At 45.1% G+C, this 25,403-nt stretch overlaps 1 protein-coding gene across 1 annotated transcript in view; it reads left to right on the top strand.

The window, feature by feature from the left end:
- cdh13 (cadherin 13, H-cadherin (heart)) overlaps nucleotides 1-25,403 on the top strand; it is a 221,948-nt gene that overhangs the window by 29,154 nt on the left and 167,391 nt on the right. Inside the window, exons 4-6 of the mRNA XM_078283279.1 lie at nucleotides 1,466-1,579; nucleotides 12,242-12,247; nucleotides 12,882-13,034. Of these exons, the coding sequence (XP_078139405.1) occupies nucleotides 1,466-1,579; nucleotides 12,242-12,247; nucleotides 12,882-13,034 (273 nt within the window). The remainder of the gene's footprint in view (nucleotides 1-1,465; nucleotides 1,580-12,241; nucleotides 12,248-12,881; nucleotides 13,035-25,403) is intronic.

Below are 25,403 nucleotides of genomic sequence, written 5' to 3'. Positions count from 1 at the left end.
AAATTGCAACAAAAGCAGCAGGGACAGTTAGTTCATGTCAGAGGACATACAATTTGAGGTTTGCTCATTTTGCTCTCCTCTCCTCTCCTCTCCTCTCCTCTCCTCTCCTCTCCTCTCCTCTCCTCTCCTCTCCCCTCCCCTCCTCTCCTCTCCTCTGCCCTCCTCTCCTCTCCCCTCCCCTCCCCTCCTCTCCTCTCCTCTCCCTTCCTCTCCTCTCCTCTCCTCTCCTCTCCCCTCCTCTCCCCTCCCTCCTCTCCTCTGCCCTCCTCTCCTCTCCCTCCCCTCCCCTCCTCTCCTCTCCTCTCCCTTCCTCTCCTCTCTCTCCTCTCCTCTCCTCTCTCTCCCCCTCTCCTCTCCCCTCCTCTCTCCCTCCCTCCTCTCCGCTCCTCTCCTCTCCTCTCCCCCCCCTCTCCTCTCTCCCTCCTCTCCCCTCCCCTCCCTCTCCGCTCCTCTCCTCTCCTCTCCCCCCCTCTCCTCTCCCCTCCTCTCCTCTCCTCTCCCCTCCCTCCCCTCCTCTCCTCTCCCCTCCCCTCCTCTCACCTCCTCTCCTCCTCTCCTCTCCTCTCTCCTCCTCTCCTCTCCTCTCCTCTCCTCTCTCCTCCTTTCCTCTCCTCTCCTCTCCTCTCCCCCCTCTCCCCTCCCCTCCTCTCCTCTCCTCTCCCCTCCCCTCCCCTCCTCTCCTCTCCCTCCTCTCCTCTCCTCTCCCCTCCCCTCCCCTCCTCTCCTCTCCTCTCCTCTCCCCTCCCCTCCTCTCCTCTCCCCTCCCCTCCTCTCACCTCCTCTCCTCCTCTCCTCTCCTCTCTCCTCCTCTCCTCTCCTCTCCTCTCCTCTCCTCCTTCTCCTCTCCTCTCCTCTCCTCTCCCCCCTCTCCCCTCCCCTCCTCTCCTCTCCTCTCCCCTCCCCTCCCCTCCTCTCCTCTCCCCTCCCCTCCCCTCACCTCCTCTCCTCTCCTCTCTCCTCCTCTCCTCTCCTCTCCTCTCCTCTCCTCTCCTCTCCTCTCCTCTCTCCTCCTTTCCTCTCCTCTCTCTCCTCTCCTCTCCTCTGCTGCCTGCTAGATGCAGGTGCTCAGCCCTTTTTAAATGTCCTTACTTATTTACACACTACTCTTTGCCACAAGACAGGCATTGGGAACTGCTCCAGGAGTAACTCATTTCAGCATTTTTCTCAAGTTCTCAAATGCATATTTAACTGCTTGTAGTGGTGTGTGTGTGTGTGTGTGTGTGTGTGTGTGTGTGTTGGGGATGGTATTTTAATAGCATTGCTCAGTACAACTAATGGTTATGACTAGCAGGAAGCTTGCTCTTTAGCTCTTTGGATGCTAACAATGCCAACAAGCAACTTTTAGGGTTGTGCGGGACAACTACTGATTTTTTCCCCCCATTGTGTGACATGAGAAGACAAATAATAGACAAACAGCCAGAATGTTGAGTCTGAAGTTTAATGAAATGGCTCCTCTGTGTTGCAGGACATCCTGGGTCTCGGCCAGACGCTGCCCTACAGGTCTAAGAGATCCCTGCTGGTCCCTCCTATGATCGTCACTGAAAACCAGAGAGCTCCCTTTCCCAGGAACATTGGCAGGGTAAGAAACGCACGGCCTCATTGTTCACTCACTTGGGCTTGATTTCCCAACAGCATCTTAGTGTTAAAGGGGAACGCTGCTGTGTTTTTGTGAGGGGAAAATGAAAGTGGAGCCGGGTATTTCGCATTCTAAATGCGCTCCATGGAGATAAATTTGCCCAAGGCACAGAATCAAGTATTCAATAGGTACGTTATTGTAACGCTTCTGAATATGCTGTTCTTATGGCCTGTGACAGCTTGGTCAGTTTCGTGAATGTTCATTACCGTCTTACTTAGCCTGAAACAAGAGAATAGCTTGACCTGCCTCCTAATCTGTGATGTTACACTGCTACACAGCTCTGTAGAGAATTAATTGGAAAAGATAAAAAAGCTGACTGTGTCAGTATCCACTCAAGAATAGGGAACCTTTTCTTGATTAGGTATAATAATGCTATGATTATATAAAGATCACGTTGATGGAAAGGTTCAGACAAGCATCGAATACATCTGTAAACCTATTCTGGAACCAAATGTTTTGGGAGGGTACTTGGTTTTCATTGATCTACTCTACTCATTGATCTAGTGTTAACACAATGTATTTGCATTGATTTGCTATAGGTCCACTGTAGATATAATCTAAAAGCAAAATATTACCTATGACCATTTTCTCCCATCCGATGACTTTTGGTGGCCTTATCGTACAGTTCATTTTATTTCAGAAAGTCATTTGACCTTGTGGGATTTCAGTTTCAGTTGAGCTTGGCTCTCTGTGATCTCATTAATTAATATGATCAGATAAAAGTTCATTAAACAGCAAATTAATTCTAATGTTTGGTTAACCTTCACCTTGTTATGTGATATGAGGCCAATGTACTGTAGGGGAAGGTTATCCACACTATAACATCAAAACATGCAAATCTGCAAAAGTGCTGAAATTGAAACCATTGAAGCCACAGACAGCTGTCGAGTTGTTGTTACAGCTAATGTAATTTTGGCTACAGTACAAAACAACTGGTATTGCCAACCAAACACACAAAGCATATGGCTGTCTGTTGAAAACATGAGGCAAGGCACTGTGGCAGGAGTAAATTCAGACATGAAACTAAAACAAAAAAGCTATTAAATCACAATTTAAGCAAATCTTTAGTTTGTAATAGCAATAACAACAACAGGGATAGTTAGCTCACCTAATGTTAGCTATGATTTGCATGTAAAATGAATGCCCTTGCCATGGTGTTGGTTGGCCCTCTTGCAACAGAAGGTTGTTCACATTTACTTGCGCAAAAGGAGCACGCTTACTCATGTCATTACCCACACATAGATTGAATTTAGCTGGCAAATCCATGGAGTTAAACTCTGTCAAAGCCCATTAACCTGTAGCAGTTTATAACTTATGTGACTCAATCAAAGAGGTTGGAAGCTGATGCCCGCCCCCTTGCTCCTGCTTGAACAGAAAATAAAATTAAAAGACAAGAAAAATATAGTGGCTTCTTTTTGAAGGTGGCATGCTATTTCTACTGACAGCTGTCCTGGGCCATAAGAATGACGTGCCAATTGTTCAATGGAGAGCGATTCCCCTTTAATATCATCTGAATAAAAGTGTGGACAAGAGTCTTGGCATGTGAGACAGATCATCTTGACTCCATAAATACACAATGGACAATCAAAGGACTGATCTTGGTCCAATATATTTGTGGGAAATTTGAACTCTTACTCTTGATCTGGCTGACATTAATAGACTGCCTGTTGTACTTTAACAAACAAGCAAGCAAGAAAACCATAATATTTTTTTTTTTTCTTGCTATTTACTTTCAAACGCTGTGGTTCACGCCTCCAGAATAGCGTAAAAACTAACAGAATGTTTTTCTGATGAAGATTCCCATTAAGATTTGCCCAGCATCACAACCAAGTAGATGGTGTTTATGTAATGAATGAGTGGTGAACTTTTAATGGATTTGCTTGCTGAAAAGAGATCCTTGATGCCCTTGCTTTGATGTATGCATTCATGGTTTATTAAGTAATAAAAGGAGAGTACTCGCTTCTTCCCCTAACAATATCACTTGATCATTTAGAGTGAACACCTGTCGAGGTCATTTGATATTGGTGTTATTTGTTTGTTGCCAGTACATTTAAGCGTAATTGAACTGTGATGAAGGAAACATACTGAAAGCTTCCATTATCTGCAGCTTAATAGAGGGGCACGAGCTGTGTGTGTGTGTGTGTGTGTGTTTTCGGTAATCAGTTTTGTCTTTCAGGCATTAATAAAAGAGTAGCTCGAATAGACCTGGTCAGTAATCTTAAATGGGCCCCTGTGCTGTGAATATCTTGATGGATACAGGCACAGATTTCCATATTTTATATTTAAGCTCAACTCATTACACAAGGTCAGGGGGAGAAAATTTGAGCACTTGAACACAATTTAGGGACAGGCATTGCAAATTAGCGAAAGCGGCACAGCAAATTCCTTGAGGCAACGCGATGCGACGTTGATTAAGTGTTTGTGTTCATTCCAGCTTAGGGAAACGTAGGAGAACCACATTCTGAGGGTTTAGAAATGTTGAGTGTCAGCCACAGATAGAGGAGGCCAGGCTGAAGGTTATATTCCCATTAAATGAAAGGATGGGATTATTTCATGACACTTCAAATATTGTCTTTGCTGCTTTTAACTTTCTACCTACTGTTGTGTGACTGTGTGTGTGTGTGACTGTGTGTGTGTGTGTGTGTGTGTGTGTGTGTGTGTGTGTTGAAAATATTCTGGAATTACATGTCTTTGCACAAATCTGAACATAAAAAAAATGACCACTTGATTTTTCGAGGCTACACTACATGCTAATGAAGTAAGGGGGTATTGCAAATCACATTTACATTTTGTTGCCTTTCTACAGGTGATTGATGATGAAACACATGTATGATGATGAAACACGTGTGTACGCCTGAGCTAAGTATGAAATTCTAGGCATTTTCATGTTCCACTCGTTATGGACATACTCAGGACCTGGAGCAAAGTGACAAATGTGTTTTGTTGATGAAAACAAAAGTTGCCAAATGAAGACAGATTAGTGTTCTTTCAGTTCCCATCAACAAAGCCCGAGGAGGGAAAAAGTAATCTGCATTAGTGTATAGCATCACTGTTTGACAGGCTATGCATCAAGCCGTATTTCACAACCATTTTAATCCTTCGCCATACTGAAGCGTTAGCAGGCCTGCTGTCATTAAGACGGCACACGTTGCCTTTTGCTCTTTCAAATTCCATGATTCGCATGGAAATTCTTTGTTTCTATAATTGAAATACACCTTTTTTATCCTACGCCAATAAAGATATATCATAATTGATGGAATGAATGTCAGTATTTACTAGTGTTATACAGTATTGTATACCAACACACAATTCCCAGAGGGGCTTTTGGCTTAATGTGGGGACATTACCACTCTCACTTTGCCAATCATTGTTAAGCAGCACTCAACAGTGTACTTTTCAAATGTACTATTGCCATATAATTAGATAATTTTTCTCTCGGTGTTAGACTGGGAGTGTTTTCTCCATGACTTGATATTCTCATAGGCACACCACCTTAATGCAAGTATTTATTTATTTTTAAAGGATTTTACTCGCCAGCTGGAACCTTGTAGAATTGGCCACAGATACTGTGAGCGTGCCGTTTGCACATTGTCTAATGACACTGGAACTCCTCCTCAATTAGTTTCCCCTCCAAAGGAAATGCATTGTTTAATTTTGGCCAGTGGGTAATTCTGTATTGTGGGGTAAATTATTTCGCAGAAGAGTCTCCTTGGAGCCCGCGGTCGACCGAAAAGTTTCATTTTGGACCGTGCGTACGACTCTGCGTTTGCCTCTTTGTGCGTTACAAAGCTTTGATGTATCTCTGTGTGTCAGACCGCTTTGTTGTAGATAAGTCTGAGCACCGCACGATCAACCGCATCTCCGAATGCCCGGAGAGACCCACATAAAAAAGATATCCCACACTGAGCCCTGCACATAATAGATAATTGTACCCTGGAGAGCACAACCGCACTCAGCGCGGAGCCTGGGCCTCCAGCTCGTACCAACACCGCGCTCGAAATGATCCCTGTGAAGCACTGTGAGGGCCTGGAGGTGCCAGGTCGGTGGTGAAGGACAGTCGGTTTGGTGTGTGTGTGTGTGTGTGTGTGTGTGTGTGTGTGTGTGTGTGTGTGTGTGTGTGTGTGTGTGTGTGGTATTTTGGGGGGGCAAGCGTAGTCCACAGAGGGACGAGCGGATCTCTCCCCCAGCGCACTGCAGGGACAGAGGAGCACAGAGAAAGAGAGAGATAGAAGAGAGGAACCAGACTCAGCAGATAAGTTTGGCCCATAGGGGACACAAATTATCTCTAGGTGTTACGGACCTGCTGGGGATCGAGCTGAAACGGCAGCTACTGGTACAGAAGGCTGCACCGTCACACACTCGCTGCACTGAGCCGCACATTGCATGCACAGTCCATATAATGTCACACACAAATTATTCTCTCTTTCTCGCTCCCTCTCTCTCCCACCGCTGTCCCGTCGCTCTTTCCCTCCGATCCCTCCCTCTCACGTTCCCTCCACCCTGCCTTCATCCCTTTATCCCTCCCTCCATCCCTCCCCGCAGTCAGCTTTGCATGAGAAGACAGCCTAATGCGGGCTATTTTACCCGATAGAAGCTATACATCGGAGACCAGGCGAAATTGATTTTCCACACCAATAGCTCTCCTCTCCTTATGCAACCTACCACTTCCATATGGCAGCCATTCATTTTTCATGCTCCCCGCCTCCTCCCGGGGAGATTGGCAGCAGGCAGCGGGGGAGATGGGAGATTGCGAGGGCCAGGCTTTGACACGTACGACTGTGCGCGTGCACGTGCGTGTGGGGGGTGTGTGTGTGTGTGTGTGTGTGTGTCTCAGCAGGACTCCCAGTGGAAGGGTAGGCACCTTGTTGTATCTGTCACACCTCCTGCTAGCTGTGGAATTGTTTTGATACAGAGGTCTCTCCCCTGCCCTCCCTCTGGGGGCCCACAAGCAGCTACCGCAGCTCACATCTCACATCTCACACATATCCATTTAAATCCACTTAAATGTACTTGTCCTGGTGACCGCCTCTTCCCTCACCACTGATAGGATGTGTCCATTTATCAGGCTGTTTAGGAAGATAAGTCAAGCGTACCTCAAGTAGTTCAAATGTTTGCACCTGGACCATGTCTGGGATCAAGACTCCAGCTTGATTCCTTTTGTACGGTGTGTATGCAAGTCAGTGAACTGAGGCTGTGGTTACAGTTAGGGCCGGGCGATATTGACAAAATCAAATATCACAATATTTTAGACCGAATCCCTCGATATCGATAATGTGACGATATTTTGGGGATGAGTAGTCATGCTTTCATGAGATATTTACACACAAGAACATTTTGAAAATGAGTAATGATCATTAGTAATGATCAGTACTAATCAGTAAAGTCTAATCAGTAATAAGTAATGTGGATATGATGAGCAGGTAAAGCCAATCATTGTTCATTTTACTCAGCCAGAACAGGCTATTAAGTTCAGAAAATTGTGTCACCAGGAAGAAGTAACATTTAAGTTATTTCACAATATTACAATAACCAAAATCCCAGACGATATCTAGTCTATTATTCAATATATATCGCTCAGCCCTAGTTACAGTTGCCAATTCAATGTGATTTTTGAGTTGATTCTTAACCCCAGAATTAATGAGATCACATCACTCTATGACCACACTCGGTATGAAATTGGCTGTTGTGTGCCTCCTGTGGCTGTAATTATTTAAATCTGTCTGCAATACTTCTTCCCCACTCTCCCACTCCATGTCTTTACATCGCATTTATATACATTGAATCTGGATTGCGTCCAGACTATGTAGAGTTTTATTGTGTCATGTTTAATGTGGTTGATTTACAAAACTGATGGTGATTGATTGGACAAAAACACTCCTTCATGTCCTTACTGGAGCCTTGCTAATACGAAAAAAGTCCGCCAGCGCCACAAATTCAGTTTCTCCCATTCACGCAAGCAAGCATGTGCAAACGTCCGCGCTCCAATGCCAAAACGCACAGTCCCATAAAATCACATATTCTGTCTCGAACGTAACCGCGCGAAATCTCCCAGACCTCCGTCTGCAGAGGCATCTTAAAGGTCCGTGCGGCGGCGGAGCTGCCAGTTATTCAACCTGTGTTTATCCTCCCTTACCTTGGGGTCCGGCGCGCAAATCAACACAACACGTCTGACATGACATGACAGCTCCAATAAAGCACTGTTGGCGGGAGGAGCGAGGGCCTGCTTTGGTTGTAGCCCCAGCTAATATAGCAAGGAGAATAGACCTGTCTGGCACCTTTGTTCCACTGTTTCTGTACAGAGCGCATCCTGATTCGCTCTGCCTGTCAGTCTGTCCCCTTCACCCTGCCTCCCTGCCTCTGTCTCGCTGCCTTCTGCTATACTGCTATTTCTTTCTTTCTCTCTTTCTTCCTTCCTTCGTTCCTTCCTTCGTTCCTTCCTTCCTTCTTTCCTTCTTTCCTCCATTTGTTATTCTCTGTCTCTCTCCCCGTCTCTGTCTTTTTATCTCAGTCTTTTTTCGCAGTCTCTCTTCCTTCCACCAAGAGAAATTACTATTCAATACCATCTGAACTTCAAAGCAGGAAGTGGGCAAGTCGTGTCGTGAGATGTTGCGATGTTGGAACGCAGGCGGCCCGCGGCCCCGTTCGTTTAGTGTAATTGATTCTCTTAATTGTCTCAGGAAGACCAGAGCGATCCTGCCTTTCCCTTCCCCTCTGTTTTTTCGACATGTTAATCAGGCACATTGTGGCGGATGTTCGCCGGCAGTGAGTGCAAACGGTGTGAGGCAAAAACTCCATTTCGCACGCCCGGACTCCCAGATGCATCACGCAGATGAGAAATCCATTTTGATGAGAAGAGCTTAAAAAAAACAAAAAAAAAACTAAGGGATAGCAATAAAGAGCAGATTCGCCCGGCGTGAACCCGCCCGAGAGACGCCGTCCTTGCGCGAGGTTACGGGAGACGGAGTGATTGCTCATCCTGCCTGAGCGAGCTAACAAAGGTAGCCCCTCTCCATGGCTGCGGACATTAAAATCAGGCTTCATTATTCTCCTTCATATTCTTCCCTTTCACTAATTCTCTTTTTTGTTGTGTTTTGATCAGGTGCTTTTGTGATTTGTGATGGGCTTTTTCCCCCCGCTTTAATCTGTCTTCTCATTGTCCCTAAAGTACTGCAATTTTCACATTCAGTTGTTGCATTGAAAGAAATAAAAAAAAAAAAAATAAAAAAAAATAGTAACCCATAGGAGGAGGCAAGGACGTTGGAATGCACTGATAAAAGCTCTCTACATTTTTTTGAAAAGCAATTATTTCCCAATGCATCTTCTCTCTTTCAGCCCCTGTTCGACCCTCTTGACACAGTCGAGACGCTTATTGACGCTCTTGACTCTTCCTGCTGTTGTCTATCTTTCTTTTTCCCAACGAGGGTCCCTCTTCATCGCCGTCCTCCTCAGGGCCTGACTTGATTGGCTGAGGAGACGGTGGCTGATAGCTAATGATTAGCGCTGGCCTGTGCTAACCAATCAAAGCCGGCTAATTGGCGCCATTGGAGGACTCTGGTTGATTCCACCCTCCCATGTCTTTGCCAGGCCTCTCCACCTCTCCTCGTCCCTCTAATTAGCAGGCAAGAGTGGCAGGACAATCAGGCGGAGCACCTGCTGTCTGGTCCAGGCCTGGCATGCATATATAAACACACATACACTTAGACATACACACGCGCTTATACACTCAGGCGCTCTCTCACACACACATGCACTCAGACACACGTGCGCGGGCACAATCAGACCATCTCTTCACCATGCTCCCTGCGCTCTCTCTCTCTCTCTCTCTCTCAGACACACACACACACATATAAAGGCCTGGCCTGGTCCCAGGAGTCCTTTCATGGCCAGTGATTGTCATTAGCAGCTGGCTGTATGACCTTGATAGGGATGACTGAAGCACCACTGAGGGATGCTACTGCACACGCACGCACACACACACACACACTGGAGTTGGGTGTGTGTGTGTGTGTGTGTATACAGTATGTGCATGATAATGACTCGGTGTGATGATGTTTCAGAAGTGTGAAGAGCTCCTTTGGGCCATCTTTACACAATCTGTTGGTACACTCCACTGACAGCAACGATTTTTGTCTTGACACAGAAAGACACTCTTCACCGGATTTCTGTGAGCTACACAACAAATCAGGTCAACTTTTCGGAGAGAATGGCAGCGTCTCTGTGTGTGTGTGTGTGTGTGTCGCTCACGTGTGTATTGCAATTCCACAGCTGCAATACAAGCGGCACACCATGCAAATAATGCTGATGTGAACTGTGATTCCCAGGCAGGTTTAGTGCTCCCCTCCTGACAGATATAACAGGAACACAGACAACAATGTGTCTTATCCAGGTTTTAATGTATTATTCACACACATACCAAGACACATGCACATACATGCATTCACACACACACACATACAGGTGACAATTGTTTCGCAACATTGTCCCGAGGTGCTGCGCGGCGTAGCGGAGCAGCGCCACACCTCCTGTCATCCTTCCGCAGCACGGTGAGCCCGGCAGTCTTTCATGTCTGCCTGGCTGGTAATGAGAGCTGATAGAAAGAGGTGAGATTCTCCCATCAGGCCTCCCACACACACACACACACACACACACACAGGGAGACAGACTCAGCAGAGACAAAGCCACTGGGTGCACGTTGGTGTGCCAGGCCAGCACGTGCACAAGTCTGTGAGTGTGTGTGTGTGTGTGTGTGTGTGTGTTTGCGCAGCGCACATTATCACACTGCTCCCCCACAGAGACGTCTCCTAATCACACCAAACTTCTCCTGACACTTCAGTTCCTCTTCAGCTGAAGTTACTGTGTGTCTCTATCAGCGATCTTTCCCTCCCTCTCACACACAGTCGATTTTGTTCTCTCTCTCTCTCTCTCTCTCTTTCTCTCTCTCCCCCTCTCTCTCTCTCTCAATCTGCCTCTGTGTAACTTACTCTCCTTTTCACTCTTCATTCCCCCCCCCCCCTGTACTTTCCTTTGTTGTTCTTCCCTCCACTTCCTCCCTCCTGTCTATCCAAGTTTGGCGCCAAGCCATCTGTGAATCCAACTTAAGCTGCACCTCGTTGTTTTTTTTCTTCGCTTTTCTTTTTCTTCATCTGACCCAGTTTGTCACTCTCAGCAGGTGTTGGCTGCCACTGTGATTACGACTCAAAAATATCTCTGTCCTGTAATACAGTAAGACTGCTGTAGCACCTGTGTGTGTGTGTGTGTGTGTGTGTGTGTGTGTGTGAGTGTGTGTGTTGGGGGTGGGTGGGAGGAGTGGGGGGTTGCTCCCATGGCAAAGTGAGACACTGCTGGGTTCATATCTATTAAAACAAGAATCTCTCAGAAGAGACGGAAAAGAAAGAGAATGAGAAAGAGGAGGAGAAGGAAGGAAGGAGAGGATGCGGAGGAGAGGGAGGAAGAGGATTCTATTCAGGAGTGTATACAGGATATGGGTATCATCCATGAATAGTTGCCTTGAGCTGTAGTGTTGTTGTTACATAAGGGGCCGGCAGGTTCTGACACTTTTGCCTCCGATAATTCTGTCCTTCAAACAAAATGAATAGAGGGTGAAAGCAGAGGGCACGCGCGAGAGAGCGATATATATATATACACGGCGCCGGGAGATGGAAAATGACGAACGGGGAACGGGAGATGGATGGCTCGCGGAAAAGCGAGGATGGACGTGTCAGAGAGTAACAAGCGGGGGAGTGAGGAGCGCCCGAGAAGAGAGAGGGAGTGGTGGAGAAAGATGAAGCGGGCCTCGGAGATAAATGGCGGAGCGAGAGCGGCGGAGAGGCTGTAAGGGCCTGAGCTCTGTCTGGCGTAGGCTTGTAACAGTGGAGTCTCATCTCCCTTGCACTTTCAAGTGGGGAGTAGAAACGGCTTCAGTTTAGCCGCCGCCCCGCGCAGCGTGTAAAGCGCCCGCTCATTAAAGATGACCTCCTGGCACCCATCTGATGCCGAGGCACAGCGCCGAGAGAGAGCGTTTAGATCCTTCACGCACACACGACAGCGCTGAGGCTCAGTAGGGCGACAGGAGCGGTGATGGCCGTGTGTGTGTGTGTGTGTGGAGATTGGCAGTTGCACCATAGAGAAGATGCTTAAGGGAAATTCTTCATGCTCAAAATGCTTGCAGTTGTCAGGGATTATTCCAGTGACAGATGTGTGACTTGGTAACAACAAGTTGTACTACTGAACACTAAACCATACATCACCTGGCAGGGCATCAAGGATTGTTTAGGGGAAAAGTAAACATGCTGTATTCTGTGTATGCATGGATTGTTTTATTATTTTAAAGCAGAAAACCTGTTACAATAGGTTCAATACGTGAAGTTTTCTGCACAAAAATGTGCAGCAACTTTTGGTTTTCAGCATTTTTATCATTTTTCCCTTTCTAATATCTGACCTGAAGTCAACATCTATGCTGATCTGCAAGACCTTGGCTGCTGTTGCTTTTGTGTTTTTTGGAGTGTGAATCTAAATCTCTGGTGTGTTTTCTGTGTGTTGTCCTGTCTTCTAACCTGCCTGTTCCTGATGCTGGGCTACCTGTGGACGCTGCTGGCTATATGGCAGTCTCATGTGAGTACATCAATCCCAAACTTCCCAGGTCAGATCATCCCTTCTTAAAATAGAACAGGATTGTCAGCCAGGTGAGTTGGCAATGCGAGAGGTCAGAAACATGACCGGGAGCTCAGTTCACAGCAGTTGGTTGTTGTTTGGTTCCACAACTTCCTCTCACAGCCTAAAGACAAGAGCCTTTGAAAAAAACTGATAACCTACCTGAAGTTCACAATTAATTATTGAGGCATGGGGTAATTATATTATTTATTTAACTGTCCCACTCTGCTTATCTAGAAGAAATCCTCCCATGCATCAGCAAGTGGTTAGAGTAAGCCCTAATGCTCTGGGAGAAGATCCAAACTTTCTAATTTTACATGAGTCAAATTTGCCAACTGATGCAATCAAATCAAAGTCTTGTCTGAAATAAATTTTTAATTGGTAGCAATCAGGGATTTGCATCAACATTCTAGACACAGTAAGCTCATCTTACTGAAATATGTATCAACAATTTTGAAGAAAAACAGTTTTTAATTATACGGTGCTTTGGTTTTCGAAAAAGAAAAAACCTGTAGAACCAGTAATTCATGTTGTTTCAGACGGTATGAACACAATTACAATTGTTGGAGTCATTTATGTGTGTGTGTGTGTGCAGGTGATTTCAGCAGAGAAGCCGGGGAACTATATCTTTCGACTGACGGGCCACGGCGCTGACCAGGATCCCAAAGGTCTCTTCACCATCAACATGGGCACAGGAGACGTGTCAGTCAGCCGCTCACTGGACCGCGAGGCCATCGACTCCTACCAGGTCAGTGTGTGTGTGTGTGTGTGTGTGTGTGTATGTGTGTGCATCTCTCTTTCTATCCACCTGTGCGCTCTCTCTCTCTCTTTCTCTGACTTCCTTGCCCGGCTGCTGAAATCGGCGCGTTAATGACAGAATTCCTGTTTCGCGTTATTTCCCTTTCATCTCGGTCAAGTTACGCCGAAGAATCTGAAGAACAAACACCTTTACGGAGACTTTGATTAATCTCTTCAAAATTCACCGCCTCGCCCGCACCGCCCTGATCCGTGCGTTCGCCTGGCAAGCCGCTGGCGTATGGAGATAACTGAGCAGATCGTCGGCGCTGTTGATTTGTGCAAGCGCACTTTGATTCTGCCCCGACTATGCATATATTGGCAGTGTGTTTTAAGAGGGGATGGACTTCTTTCCTCTTGGGTGAATTGATGATATCAGTTAGAAGTTGCTGTGTTTTTTTTTTTTTTTTTTTTTTTCTCTTCATGATAAAAGAGCATTAGAGCCCGTTTGAGGTGCCTGCCGAGCTCGGCGCCTTGGGGGTTTGTCTGCCTGACGAAAGCATTTCCCCAAGAACAGAGAGAAAGGGGGGAGACGGAGAGAGTCTACTTTTTAAGTCGAACAATTGATCTTATCCTATTTTCCGAAACTAGACGTGAGTTAGGGGGCGCTGAGCTGGGTGCAAGCTGTTGATAAGCTAACTGGCTTTTGTAAAGACTCCGAAATAATTCACTCCGTAAATACCAACAGATGTGAGAGGAGGAGAGTGGAGGGGGTGGGAGGGAAGGAGGGAAGGAGGAGACACACATGATCGCATGTTTTTTTCTCTTTTATCTCTGCTTTGGCGCTTCGATGGCTACGTTTACATGCATGGGCCGTACTCCAGTTAAGGTCTAATTGGGGTTAAGATGTCTACACGCACCTTTGACACCCTACGGCCGAGTCTTGAATAAAGCAGTTAACAGAATATTCCGGTCCACCTGTGGTGTCTTGCCCAGAAAGCTTATCTAATAGTTCTTGCTCTTATCCTCCAAATGTTCAGCTCAGTGAAATAAAGTTATTTGGGTCCAACAACAGTTGGCACGGAGGACTCGGGGGAAGAAGACAAAGAGAGAACGGGGGTCTGGGGACGTTCCTCATTAAGATTTCGCTCTGTTCAGCTCTGTTCGGCGTGGAAAAGTTTAGCTCAGCACAGAGCCGCTAAACGACACAATGACAGAGCTGAAACAGACGAGAGGGGAGAAGAAAGAAGGGAAGGGAGGAGGGAAGTATGGGAAAAAGAGAGGAGCCTGAAATTCAGAAGAGAAGCAGAAAGGTAGAGCAGCATGCGGATACACTGAATACCCTCACTCCATGAGAGGTGTTGGATTGCCGCCGCCTCCTCATTCGACCACAGGCATCACTTCATACTCGCCGCCGTGCTCGCCGTCCCTGACACATGAGCGCATGAGCTTACTCGCCCGTACGGATAGGCAGAGTATCGCCCTGCCGCCGCCGGACGCGTGGAAGTGGAGGGGGAAAATCTGACACCTCGGTCACAAGCGCAGCAAAGCTCTCTGCCAACCCCTCTGCCATCGACCCCGCAGTGTCGGCTCACTTCAGTGGGAGGGGAGGAGGAGGCGGAGAGAGAGGGAAGGAAGGAAGGAAGTAGAAGGGTATGAATGGAAAGAGGGGAGAAAAGGGAAAGGGAGAAAGAGAGAGAGAAGTGAGGTAAGTCAGGGAGTTAATGAGCCAGTGAGGAGCACTGAGGGCTGCTGATCTAACAACTGTATGTACCAGCTATTTGCTCAGCATTGACTCGGTGACATTATACCTCCTAATGTTGTCAAGACCCTAGGTACACACTGATGTGTGCTCTGTGTGTGTGCTCTGTGTGTGTGTGTGTGTGTGTGTGTGTGTGTGTGTGTGTGTGTGTGCATGAGCATGTGCTGCGGCTTTCAAGCATGTTTGAGTATACACCTCTTTAGCGCAAACCACACCAAATGCATTTTTCAAGTGTTTTTTTATTGTGCAGCTGACAGGTGACCTATCATTTAAATTGCATCATTTAAGCCTCCTATCCAAAAGTCACCTCTATCTTCCAAAGTGTGATTTTGGCTTCACCATAAAAGTGCAGTGAGATTTAATTGAAGGTTTCGGTTAATGACTATATAATTCCATCACAGTGGAAAGCTGGACCGGTCCAATATGTCATTGTTTCCATGGCCTGGAGTAAATTAGCTTCTAACATCAATTATGCCTTTCATTGTGTTCTGGCCAATACTAATTATGGTCATCATTTCCAATCTAATAGTCGTGATCCCTGAAGACAAGCCGCCAAGGCGCTCCATGCACATACATGTGCACATGCACTTGCTCGCACACACACACACACACACACACACACACACACACACGTGCAGGCTTCATGTTCCCTCCCTGCCTCTCTCTTGCCCCGCGCGGTATCTTGGTCTCTCCTCTTATCATTAGGAGAAACTCAGGACAAAGGTCCGCAATCAAATGTGGCTTTGGCTTTTTATTGATGGCTCGACACTGTGCAGAGAATGAAGACAGTATCCCTTTTTATAGTGCCCAGTGGTCCTCGGATGTCGTTCCAGTCTCCTCTCCCACTGTAGCTAATGGCTTGTGTGGCGATGAAACATGAAATATTCAGAGGTAGATTAAAATCTCCATTGCCCTAAAGACAGCTTAAAGGGAAAGTGGAACTGGCAGCCTGGCGTCTTTCTCTTTCTTACGGCAAAGCCTTTTTTTCATGTAGGAAATGCCTGTTAAATATACCGTATGCACGGTCATACATCACCCACATGCAGGAAAGTGCGTGTCGGTGCCTGAGATGTCCATTTCTGGCGTAACATTTTGCGTTTGCGCTGATTGATCACGCCGGGACGCCCACGTGTAAAATTATCACGACACAAATCTCCATTCCCTGATGGTTTTCTTTTAAAGTATCTAAACCTGTAATGTCAAACATTCGTAGCAAATGTCAGTAAATGTCAAGTCTGTTATCCATCAAGAGTAATCAGATCATAGAACACCATGATGTTTCCACTGAAGGCACTTCTTTTGGATATAGATTCTATCTTTCTCTCCTCAGAGTGTGATCCCTCTCGTCCGGCCTTATGCGTCAATCTATTGTCTGTCCAGCTGACTGCTAGTCAATACGGGCCCTCCGGAGGTGCTGTGCTCAAGACCCCATGCCTTGCTTTTATGTGTGCTTAAGCTGTGTACTCTCCCTTTAGTGACTTTGTCAATACACTGCATCAATGTTCTGTTGTGCAGACAGCCAAGGTTATATTGGACAGGCCCTCCCTCCTTCCGCTCGCACCTTTCCTTCTTCCCCCTTTCTTACAGTGTAATGATGATTGATTGCTATTGGCAGAGAGATGCTCCACCCTCCCCGCAAGGTCACTACATATCAAAATATTATTGGCAGTGGCTTTGAAAAAGATGAAATCGATAAAGTCGACTGCCTCGCTATCCAAATGCAGCGGCCGGGGTTTTTCGGAGGCTCGGCTTTTAGAATGTACGGATGCAGAAACCGTCGCCGGTGCACGTACTAACAAAACGGAAACCACGGAAAAAGATGCTTTAGAAAACCGTAGCATAACTGCGGCATAACAACAGCGAGGGGTCAGCGCGAGACAGATGGAAACTGGGGATTCCAAATAGGCTATTACAGGAACCACAGAGCCAAGCAAGGCAAACAAACAAACCTCTAGCAAAGTAAACATTTGCCGCGGAAGAACAAACAGACACAGCGATCAGCTGGGCCACATGTTCACAAGGATTTAATGTCAAACATTATTTTCTTATTAAGCTCAATTAGGGTGAAAATGAATGTTAATGAGATGGAAAATGGAGAGGAAGGGAGAGGGGAGCAGAGAGAGAGAGGGGGAGAGAGAGAGAGGAGCGCGGGGCTTTATCACCGTGGTTACGGCGAGCCCGGGTCGGGTCGAGAGTGACGGGGAAGAGCTCTAATTGGCTTAGAACGGAGGAAGGGTAGAACGTGAAGCGATAAATAACAGTCTTGTTTACACAGGTAGAGAGATGACCCTCAGTAATGCAGGTCATCGCAACAATAAGTGTAGTGAGTCGTCTGTGCGTGCTTGCATTGGCGATGCTGAAATTTGAGGCAGACAGAAAGCATACAGTGCTTCTATTAACCACTACAAACAGTGCAGCCGACGTTGTTTGACCACTGAATTGTTTATCATAAGTTAACATTTGTCCTAGTTGTGTTTCTTTCTGATATCCACACAGGCTCTGAGATGCCTCGATAGCATGCGATGCCGATGGATAAAAAAAACAGAGCCTGTTTCTCCGGGCGACAAGCATGCATTTTTAAAATTATATGTGGTTTTCAATAGTCTTCATGAGCCTCAGGTTTATGACATTTCCACAGACAAAGGATTATATCAACTTTCCAGAAAAGAAAGTTGAGTTTCAAGGATTTTGATGCCACAGCAGCGCGTGGCGGTCGTTCTGATCGGCGACTTTGACATTTGACGTTTAATGACATCACCCCGCTCGGAGATGGGTGCACTTTTATCATTTGTTTATCTTTAAATGTCGTCTTTGGCAGAGGAAACCAGCATATGTTTTGAACAAGATAAATAAATAAGTCCAATTATTTGTTGTGGGTCAGGTTTTTGGCCGGTGTCCTGTGGGCTGTGTGCCTTTGAGCCCAGTGCTGCAGCCTGTGAGTTGCAGTAGAAAGCCGCAGCCTCCCTTGTGATGTCCTTTGACAGCAGATCTGAAAGGCAGCACACTCTGTTCCCTCTCTCCCTCTTTCATTTCATTTTTTCCTCTCCTGTCTGTCATGCCACAGTACACAGTGACATAGGAAGGGCTCGCTAAAGACCATATGGACCCACCTTAGCACCAGAAAGGCCAAGCTGTCAATTGACAGCTGTTTTGAATTTTGGAATTTAAATATCTCAGCTTTCAATGAATGTGCAGCGCTCACCCTCCATGACTTCTTCTTTCTGTACAAACCAGTATAATTGCATTATACTACTTATATTTACCCCCTTTTGCCAGAGCAGCCATCAAATGACAGCATGCTGTGACAGGTCGTTCCCATGGAAACAGAGTCAGAAGCACTGTGCCAGTGACTCATTCTTATGGTGACACCAAACTTGTTTTGTCTTATTTTGTGGACAATAAACTTATGTATATAGGATGGAATATTAATAATTGAATCATGCATGCAAGTCTATATCGTTTATTATCATTGCTTTGCACATTTATGTTGTGTGGTCTGTTGTGAGAACAGCCTCCCGCACTCCCCCCTCCCTTGCAGTCAAAACCGTGATGAGCGTCGCCACCATTACAGCAATTAGCCTTCCAGTTTAAGATAGATAAATCAGAGGAGAATTCTATTGTATTGGGAGTGATGAGGAAGCAGCGAAAATAAGTGCCATGTTGTGGACACACACAGAAGTCTGCTCCAAAATCCAGCGCCCCGATGTTGAAAACGGAGAATAGCATAAACCGTTATGGATCCATGTACACAGCGAAAGCTGCTACCTTTTGCTGTTGTCCCGTGGCGGTGTTTTACAACATTCTGGACAATGCAGTCGCCACTGCACACGGTCTATTCAAACGGCACTTAAGATCAGCTGGTGTGACTTCTTCCTGCGGCTGAGTAAGGAGCTGTGTGCAAGCGACATGACCGCATACCCAAGACAGCCTCTTTTTCCTCCAAACACACCAGACACACCATGCCAAGACCCATGCACAATACGGCACACACAGCTCCGAGTGCCAAGAAAACTGGCAGAGTACCAGTTAGAAAATCTAAACGCTCGTATTTTATTTACTTGCATTTGAAAACTATTTCAGCACTAATTAGGCTCTTGCTTACATAGCCTGAAGCGCATGGGTTTTGTAGTGTGAAGGGGGGACGGGGGGAGATGGCTTGTCAGTCGACGGTTTGTTGGCCTTCTCCTCGACCCACAACATCCCTAAAATTGGCTTTTCTACTGCTTGTTTGCAATTGCTCTGGATCAATACAATTCCCCCCAAAAAGAGCAGATGACATACTTACCTCCTCTGAGCACATACACAGATGTTATTAAAGCATTTCACGACAGGTTCTCTCAGATATGCATTAAACTTCTTAACTCTACAAGCATTAAATTGCTTTAAGCCTTTCATTTTTGCAGACAGACAGAAATTACACATAATTCCCACAATTTGCTAATTCAGTGACTTTGCGGGATTTGATTAGAATCCTTATACCTCACAGCACAGGGAACACAGACCTGACTGATGCCTGTACAAACTTGTTGTTTAATCAATTTTTACAGTCGCTGCTTCCCTTTCTGTCTGTCCTCGTGGCTTTTACCTGCTCCTCTGTGGCTGTTTTCTCCTTTTTACGTGTCAGAGAGGGAGGATTTTTGATTAATCCGTGAAGTTGCTGAGGTGTAAGAACAGTGACTTTGTGATAACAGGGAGATCCAGTGGTTAGACCTGCTGGTAGTTACATAGGGTGTGTGTGTGTGTGTGTGTGTGTGTACACTCAAACACGTACTGCATGCTCCAATGTGTGCATGTATGATGTCATCTACAGGGCTAGAAGTCAAACGCGCCTGCTCAGCCGAGACGAGTGATTTAGGGAACGGGCGAGTCCAGAAATAGAACGAGAACTAGGCCGGTTGGCAAGTGAGATGTTCTGACCTTAAAACTATAAAGAAATCCCATAATTAAACATTTACTTAAGACACCAGCATGCTATCTCCCGAGAGAGTGTCACTGCTTCCGTCAAGTCAGTCAGAACACACACTGTAGCTTCAGTGTGGACACCAACGAAGCTCAGCTGAGGTCAAATAAAGCAAACACACTTTCTCTGTTTGCTAACAGAACCGCAAAGCAAAATGCATGCATCGATTTTGAGGCAATGTGCCTCCACCACCACCATCACCTCCAGCTAAGAAATGGTGGAAACATGGAGAAAAAAAAGATTTTTTATTTAGACAGCTGGACAGTTGGGAGAGAGGAATGGCTGTGTACTGACAGGCTGACAGCGGGGAGAGGGGGAGAGAGAAGAAGAAAGGAGAGGGGAACAGAGGGAAGGGAGGAGAGGAGAATAGGGGATGAGAGGAGTAGAGTGGATATTCAGAATTTGGACTTTGGTTTTTGTCTGCTTTTGTTTCTTTTATAAAATCTGCATTTTCATTTCATTTCATTTCATTTTCTTTGTTTTTCATTATCTTAACACTATTTTTATCTCAATGCTTAAATGCTTGAAATTTGTTTTTTAGACAAATATAAATAAGTTTGAAAAGAAGTTGATGCCCATGTATGAATTTCTTTCCAAAGCCTTTGCCTTTCCATCAAGGCAAAGGGCGGCTACTTTAAAGAATCTAAAATATAAGATAGTTTTGATTTGTTTAACACTTTTTTGGTCACTGCACAATTCCATTTATGTTATTTCATAGATTTGATGTCTTTACTATTATTCTAATATGTGAAAAATAGTAAAAAATAAAGTGTGATGTGACCAAAACAAGACTGGTACTGTATATCAATGTTTATCATTTTATGACACAGCCTTGTTAAATTTTAATATCACATTGTTATTACTGGGCTAATAACAATCTGTCTGGGCTAGTAGTTCAACCAATAGGAAGTACATGCACATACGCACATGTACATACTGTATATGCACATACAAACACACACTCATGCTCACACACAAACAGACACACCCTTCATTTACAGCAGGTGTAACTTTATGAGGCCTGAGACAGGTGAAGCCTGTTGTCCAAATCCCACTCCTGTTTTCTGCTTGGCTGGACTGTAATTTCCTGAGCTTTGGAGAGCAGGCTATGCTGCCATGCACACAGGAAAACAGGCCTGATGTGCACTTAGTCCCTGTATGTGGGCAGCAGATAAAGGACACACACACACACCACTCCCACCACCACCCACACCCCGGGTAAACAAACCTTTCGCCTCTGTAATAGCTCTTACCTATAAGAAATATGACCACAACACTTTCGTGCCTCGGGGTCACGCACCAGTGCACTCCACTGATAACACCTGTGGTCTATATTTTGGTATTTCACATGCATAATTGTTTAGTTAACTATATTGACAACACTCTCCCGCTAAATCGTGCATATGTGTCCCCCGTTGAAGCTGTTGCTTGGTTACTCAAACAGCTACTCTGAGTTTTCCGACTACATATTCAAGTCTACATAACCTCTGCAAAAATGGGGGGAAAAAAAGAGAAATTTCAAACTTTCTTTGTAGCTATTCTTACAGTAATGCTTCAAGTTCAGAGAGATTTTCTTTTGTTGTGTTCAATAGTTCTTCCTGTCTTTAAGCTTCTAGGTCAGGACCATTCTGCTCTGAGAGCTGTGTCACCGTCCCGCTGTCCTTCCAGCTACCCCCTCAAACCCCTGCAGTCACACCGCTGCACCCCTCCTCCCGGATAACCTGATTAGGCAGCGGGTGCCCTGTTGCTCAGCCCAAGGCATTACCGCCGCTAATTCAGGCTGTCCGCCCACCCGCCGAGGCACGTGGCGTGACCCATAATGCACTCTGCCTCAGTACCGGGGCAGCTCCGCTTTTCAGCCGCCGACACGGGCAGAAAGACTGGCAGTGGCTAGAGGCGGAAACACTCCCAGCATGTATAGTGAAATGGACTGACGCTGACTATAAAAGACAGGAAATGGACTGAAATGGGCCGCTAGATCATTAGAGGGCTGTCTGGAGGGAAGTAGACCTGTACAGGGAAAAAAGACAAATTCATAATTTAAAGGGATAGTTCACCCCGGAATGAAAATGCGGTCATTATCTCCTCACCCTCTTGTCAGTCCAAACTCCACTGAAGTCCATAGGGACACCAACCACACAGTGAGTTAACCCCTGCAGTTCCAGCTCAGCCTTCTCCCAGACTGTTGATGTTAGTAGGGGCCATCTTTTTACAGTCTAATATTTATTTCATTATCTCCTATATTTTCCTCACTGACTGTTGATACTTTCTGGAACCAGGCATTGTCAGTAGCTATGTTTCCATTCAGATTTTGCGTAAATTCTAATCAGACTTTTGGAAAGGACTTTTTTAAGCGAATAAGTAGGTTTGCGTGTGTGGGGGGTGAGACAAGTTCACAATGGAGAGAGCTTTCCAAGAGTTACTTGCCATCAGAAAAGTAATAATGTGCAGAATACAGGGTGACAGCGGAAATATGTAACCCTACGTCATTATTAATTAGCAAAATACGCTTCCAACGCTATTTTTTGAATAACCTCTTTATCAACAGACAAACAAATCCACCTCAAGCGAACGTAAAACCGTTCTTACGATTATTGGGGATTTGTTTCCATTCAGCTTATTCCCATTTGAAACTTCAATTGTCGCATAAACTGGCTTGATGGAAACGCTACTACTGTATGAGGTAAATATTGGACTTTTGGTCTCACAGTGCAATTGTTTGGCTACACAACACTTGGATTATGCTGCGCGAGCTGGTTGGAGAAATTTGATGGACATTTTATGTTATTTTGGAGCTATAAAAAGATGGCCCTATCAACACTACTTTGAGAAATATATGTTTGGTGGTCCTATGAACTTCAATGGAGTTTCAGCTGACATGGGGATGAGAAGATAACAACATTTTCATTGAACTATTCCTTTAATGTCTCAAAATGTGCACACACATGAATTACAGTACTTGACCATCATCTAATGTGCATGGAAACAAGGACTAAGTGTAGCAAAATATGTCATAAATAATGTTATGATGATGCTTTCACTGTGCACTGAATGTATCTACTCCTTACGATACCTTAGCTGACAGTATTTCTCTTCCCATATTCACATTTGATGACACCTTGCTGCAGCAACTTGATAGGTGCTGGTCATGGCATGATTTCCAATATAACTTAGAACTGCAATGGATATAACAGAACTTGTTTTATTGAGAAAAAAACACACCTCTACAGCAATTAAACACAGTTGTTCTCTTGATGATATTGTTCAGTTCTCAGTGCATCTCAGACACCGTGTGGCCAAATCTGAAGCATTAGAAAAGTAGTAGGGCAGAAAGGTAAGCCTAGTTTTCTGTTGGCCCTAGCAACAGTGCCATCAATGGCAGACAAAAGGAGATTGAATTATACCTTAGGAGAGCAGGGGGGCTATTTTGTACTGCGATACACCAGGGAGAGCCTTTGTGACTCTTTCAACACCTTTCAGAAGCAGGATTATTTTTTATCTTGCCAGGCGGCCAGCTGAATGAAAGATCCTTTCTATCATTTTCTATCTTCTCCATATTTTTAACTCCCCCACTCCTTTTCACCTTCCATCTTTCGTTCAATCTCTCTCCTTACAAAGACCCATCTATTTATATCTTTTTCTCATCCCAAGGGTTTGCTTTACCTTTGATGTAATGAGGAACATTTCAGATCAGTGACTCTGTTAATCTGTTTGGGAAACAGGAGAGAAACCCACACATAACTAAATGCAAACTGATATTTCAAGGGCATTTGTGTTTGCTAAAATAAGAGCACATTAAAGTTTCAATAATTTACCATTCCTCAGATATATTCATGATGATAATGAAGAGTAACAAGGCTTTTAAAATCATGTACAGCGGCTTTACAAGTGCAAGTTTGGAAACCGAGGCATTTCTATTAAAAGACGTGGAGTATTTGGGATCTTGTTTGTCTCTCTTATCATATCTAAAGACAAACAGGGCTATTATCATATTAAGGAATCTTGCAGTTGTTAAGGTTGCAACTTAAGGACTTTTGGACACTACAGCAGCTTTCTTATGGTACGTTGCTGTGAAATCCTTCTCCTTCAGCCTCCTTTCAAATTGTGTGTGGAAAATGAAAAGTATAGTGTAGAAATTGAAATTTCTGGCCGTGCTTGTGATAATTTCATACCCAGAGTGTGATTTTAATATGCAGAAAGTTAATGCAGCAGTCTTAATCTTGTAAACATGTTCACATCTGAAATGTGTACTGAAAAGAAAAACACATCAGTCGATAAGCAGGACTCTCAGGAAAGCCTTGATCCTGTAGATCAGAGGTACGGGTAGTATGTGTGGTTTTGAGGGTGGAGAATTATTCAATTCAATTGAAAATGAGCTTTATTGGCACGAATCGAATAGAAACGAGTTTTGCCAAAGCATATCACATGAAAAAGAAATAAATACAATGTTAAAATCCATAACATTTACAGTGTTCCAGGACTAACAGTCATGAAGGCAGTAGCTGCAGAAACTCATTGGATACAATAGATGCTTTATAAAACAGTCAATGCACTATGTTCAGTAAATACAAGACATGAATTCATAGTTAAAAATAATATTGTGCACAGTGTAGTGTTATTGGGCTATATTGTTTCTGAACATATAACAAGATGAGATGAATTTGGCAGCAAGTAGAGATATTTGCTCCTCCTCTCCAGGCTCCACTGGGAGTTTTGAGGAATTGGGGAGGTTGGAGAAAATTGGAATTGCGCTTTCATATTTTGCGTAGCATATTTCTCTGATCGTTTCATATTTCAGACATTCACGTAGACAGTGCAGATCAGATTCTGCCTCCTGCTGTTCACAATGCTGACGTAGCCTGTCTTTTGGTTTTGATGGCATAAAGTTGTGGTTTCACTCTGCAGAAAAGAGACTCAAACATCACTCTGCATTTGTTGTTCATCATTGATCCCCCCCCCCCCTCTCTCTCTCCCCCTCTTTCTCTCTCTCTCTCTCTCTCTCTCTCTCCCTCTCTCTCTCATTCTCTCTCGGCCTATCTACGTCCCTCGGAGAGCTTTGGTGAGAGCATGCTACATGAGAACATGCCAGACTTTGTAGCTCTTCTATATTCTTGACAGCCTGCTTCTATGGCTTAATTTAAATCGGGTTGCGTATTGAAATATTCAAACTAGATGCAGCAGATGTGGACGGGACTGCCAGGTGTTTCCGAGAGAAGCTGATGCCTCGAGGCCTAAGCTTTGAGGGGAACAGAGGAAAAGGCGGAATCCTTGTGGGAGAAAGAGAGAAAAAAACATCGCCTCTGTTGTCATCACACCTTGCTTTAGCTCACTGAGGCAAAAGAGTTATCAGAAAAACGTAAAAGAAAGGGTATGGAATTTGAATGAAGTTGAGTGAAAGGCTTCTCTCCACCGGTGTACATGCTGCGGTGCTGTATCAACATAATAAAACTGTTGTGCATTGAAGCAGTTTTCAGTAGTTTAAGGCATGTTTCTTTGTACCGTATCGGTCTTTGTGACTTAAACACAGCGGATAGGTGTTGCACTGTTGAAACTCCCTGAGGGGAGTGCCATCATGCCATCTATGATAGCAAATATTTTGCGAGCTTACAGCAAAACACTCCCACTGTTTGACTTCAATCACATACCCCCCCCCCCCCCCC

This window comes from Centroberyx gerrardi, chromosome 4 (assembly GCF_048128805.1).
Source record: "Centroberyx gerrardi isolate f3 chromosome 4, fCenGer3.hap1.cur.20231027, whole genome shotgun sequence".
Taxonomy (NCBI): Eukaryota; Metazoa; Chordata; class Actinopteri; order Beryciformes; family Berycidae; genus Centroberyx; species Centroberyx gerrardi.
Note: the sequence above shows the minus strand (reverse complement) of the source record. Positions and strands in the feature narration are given on the sequence as shown.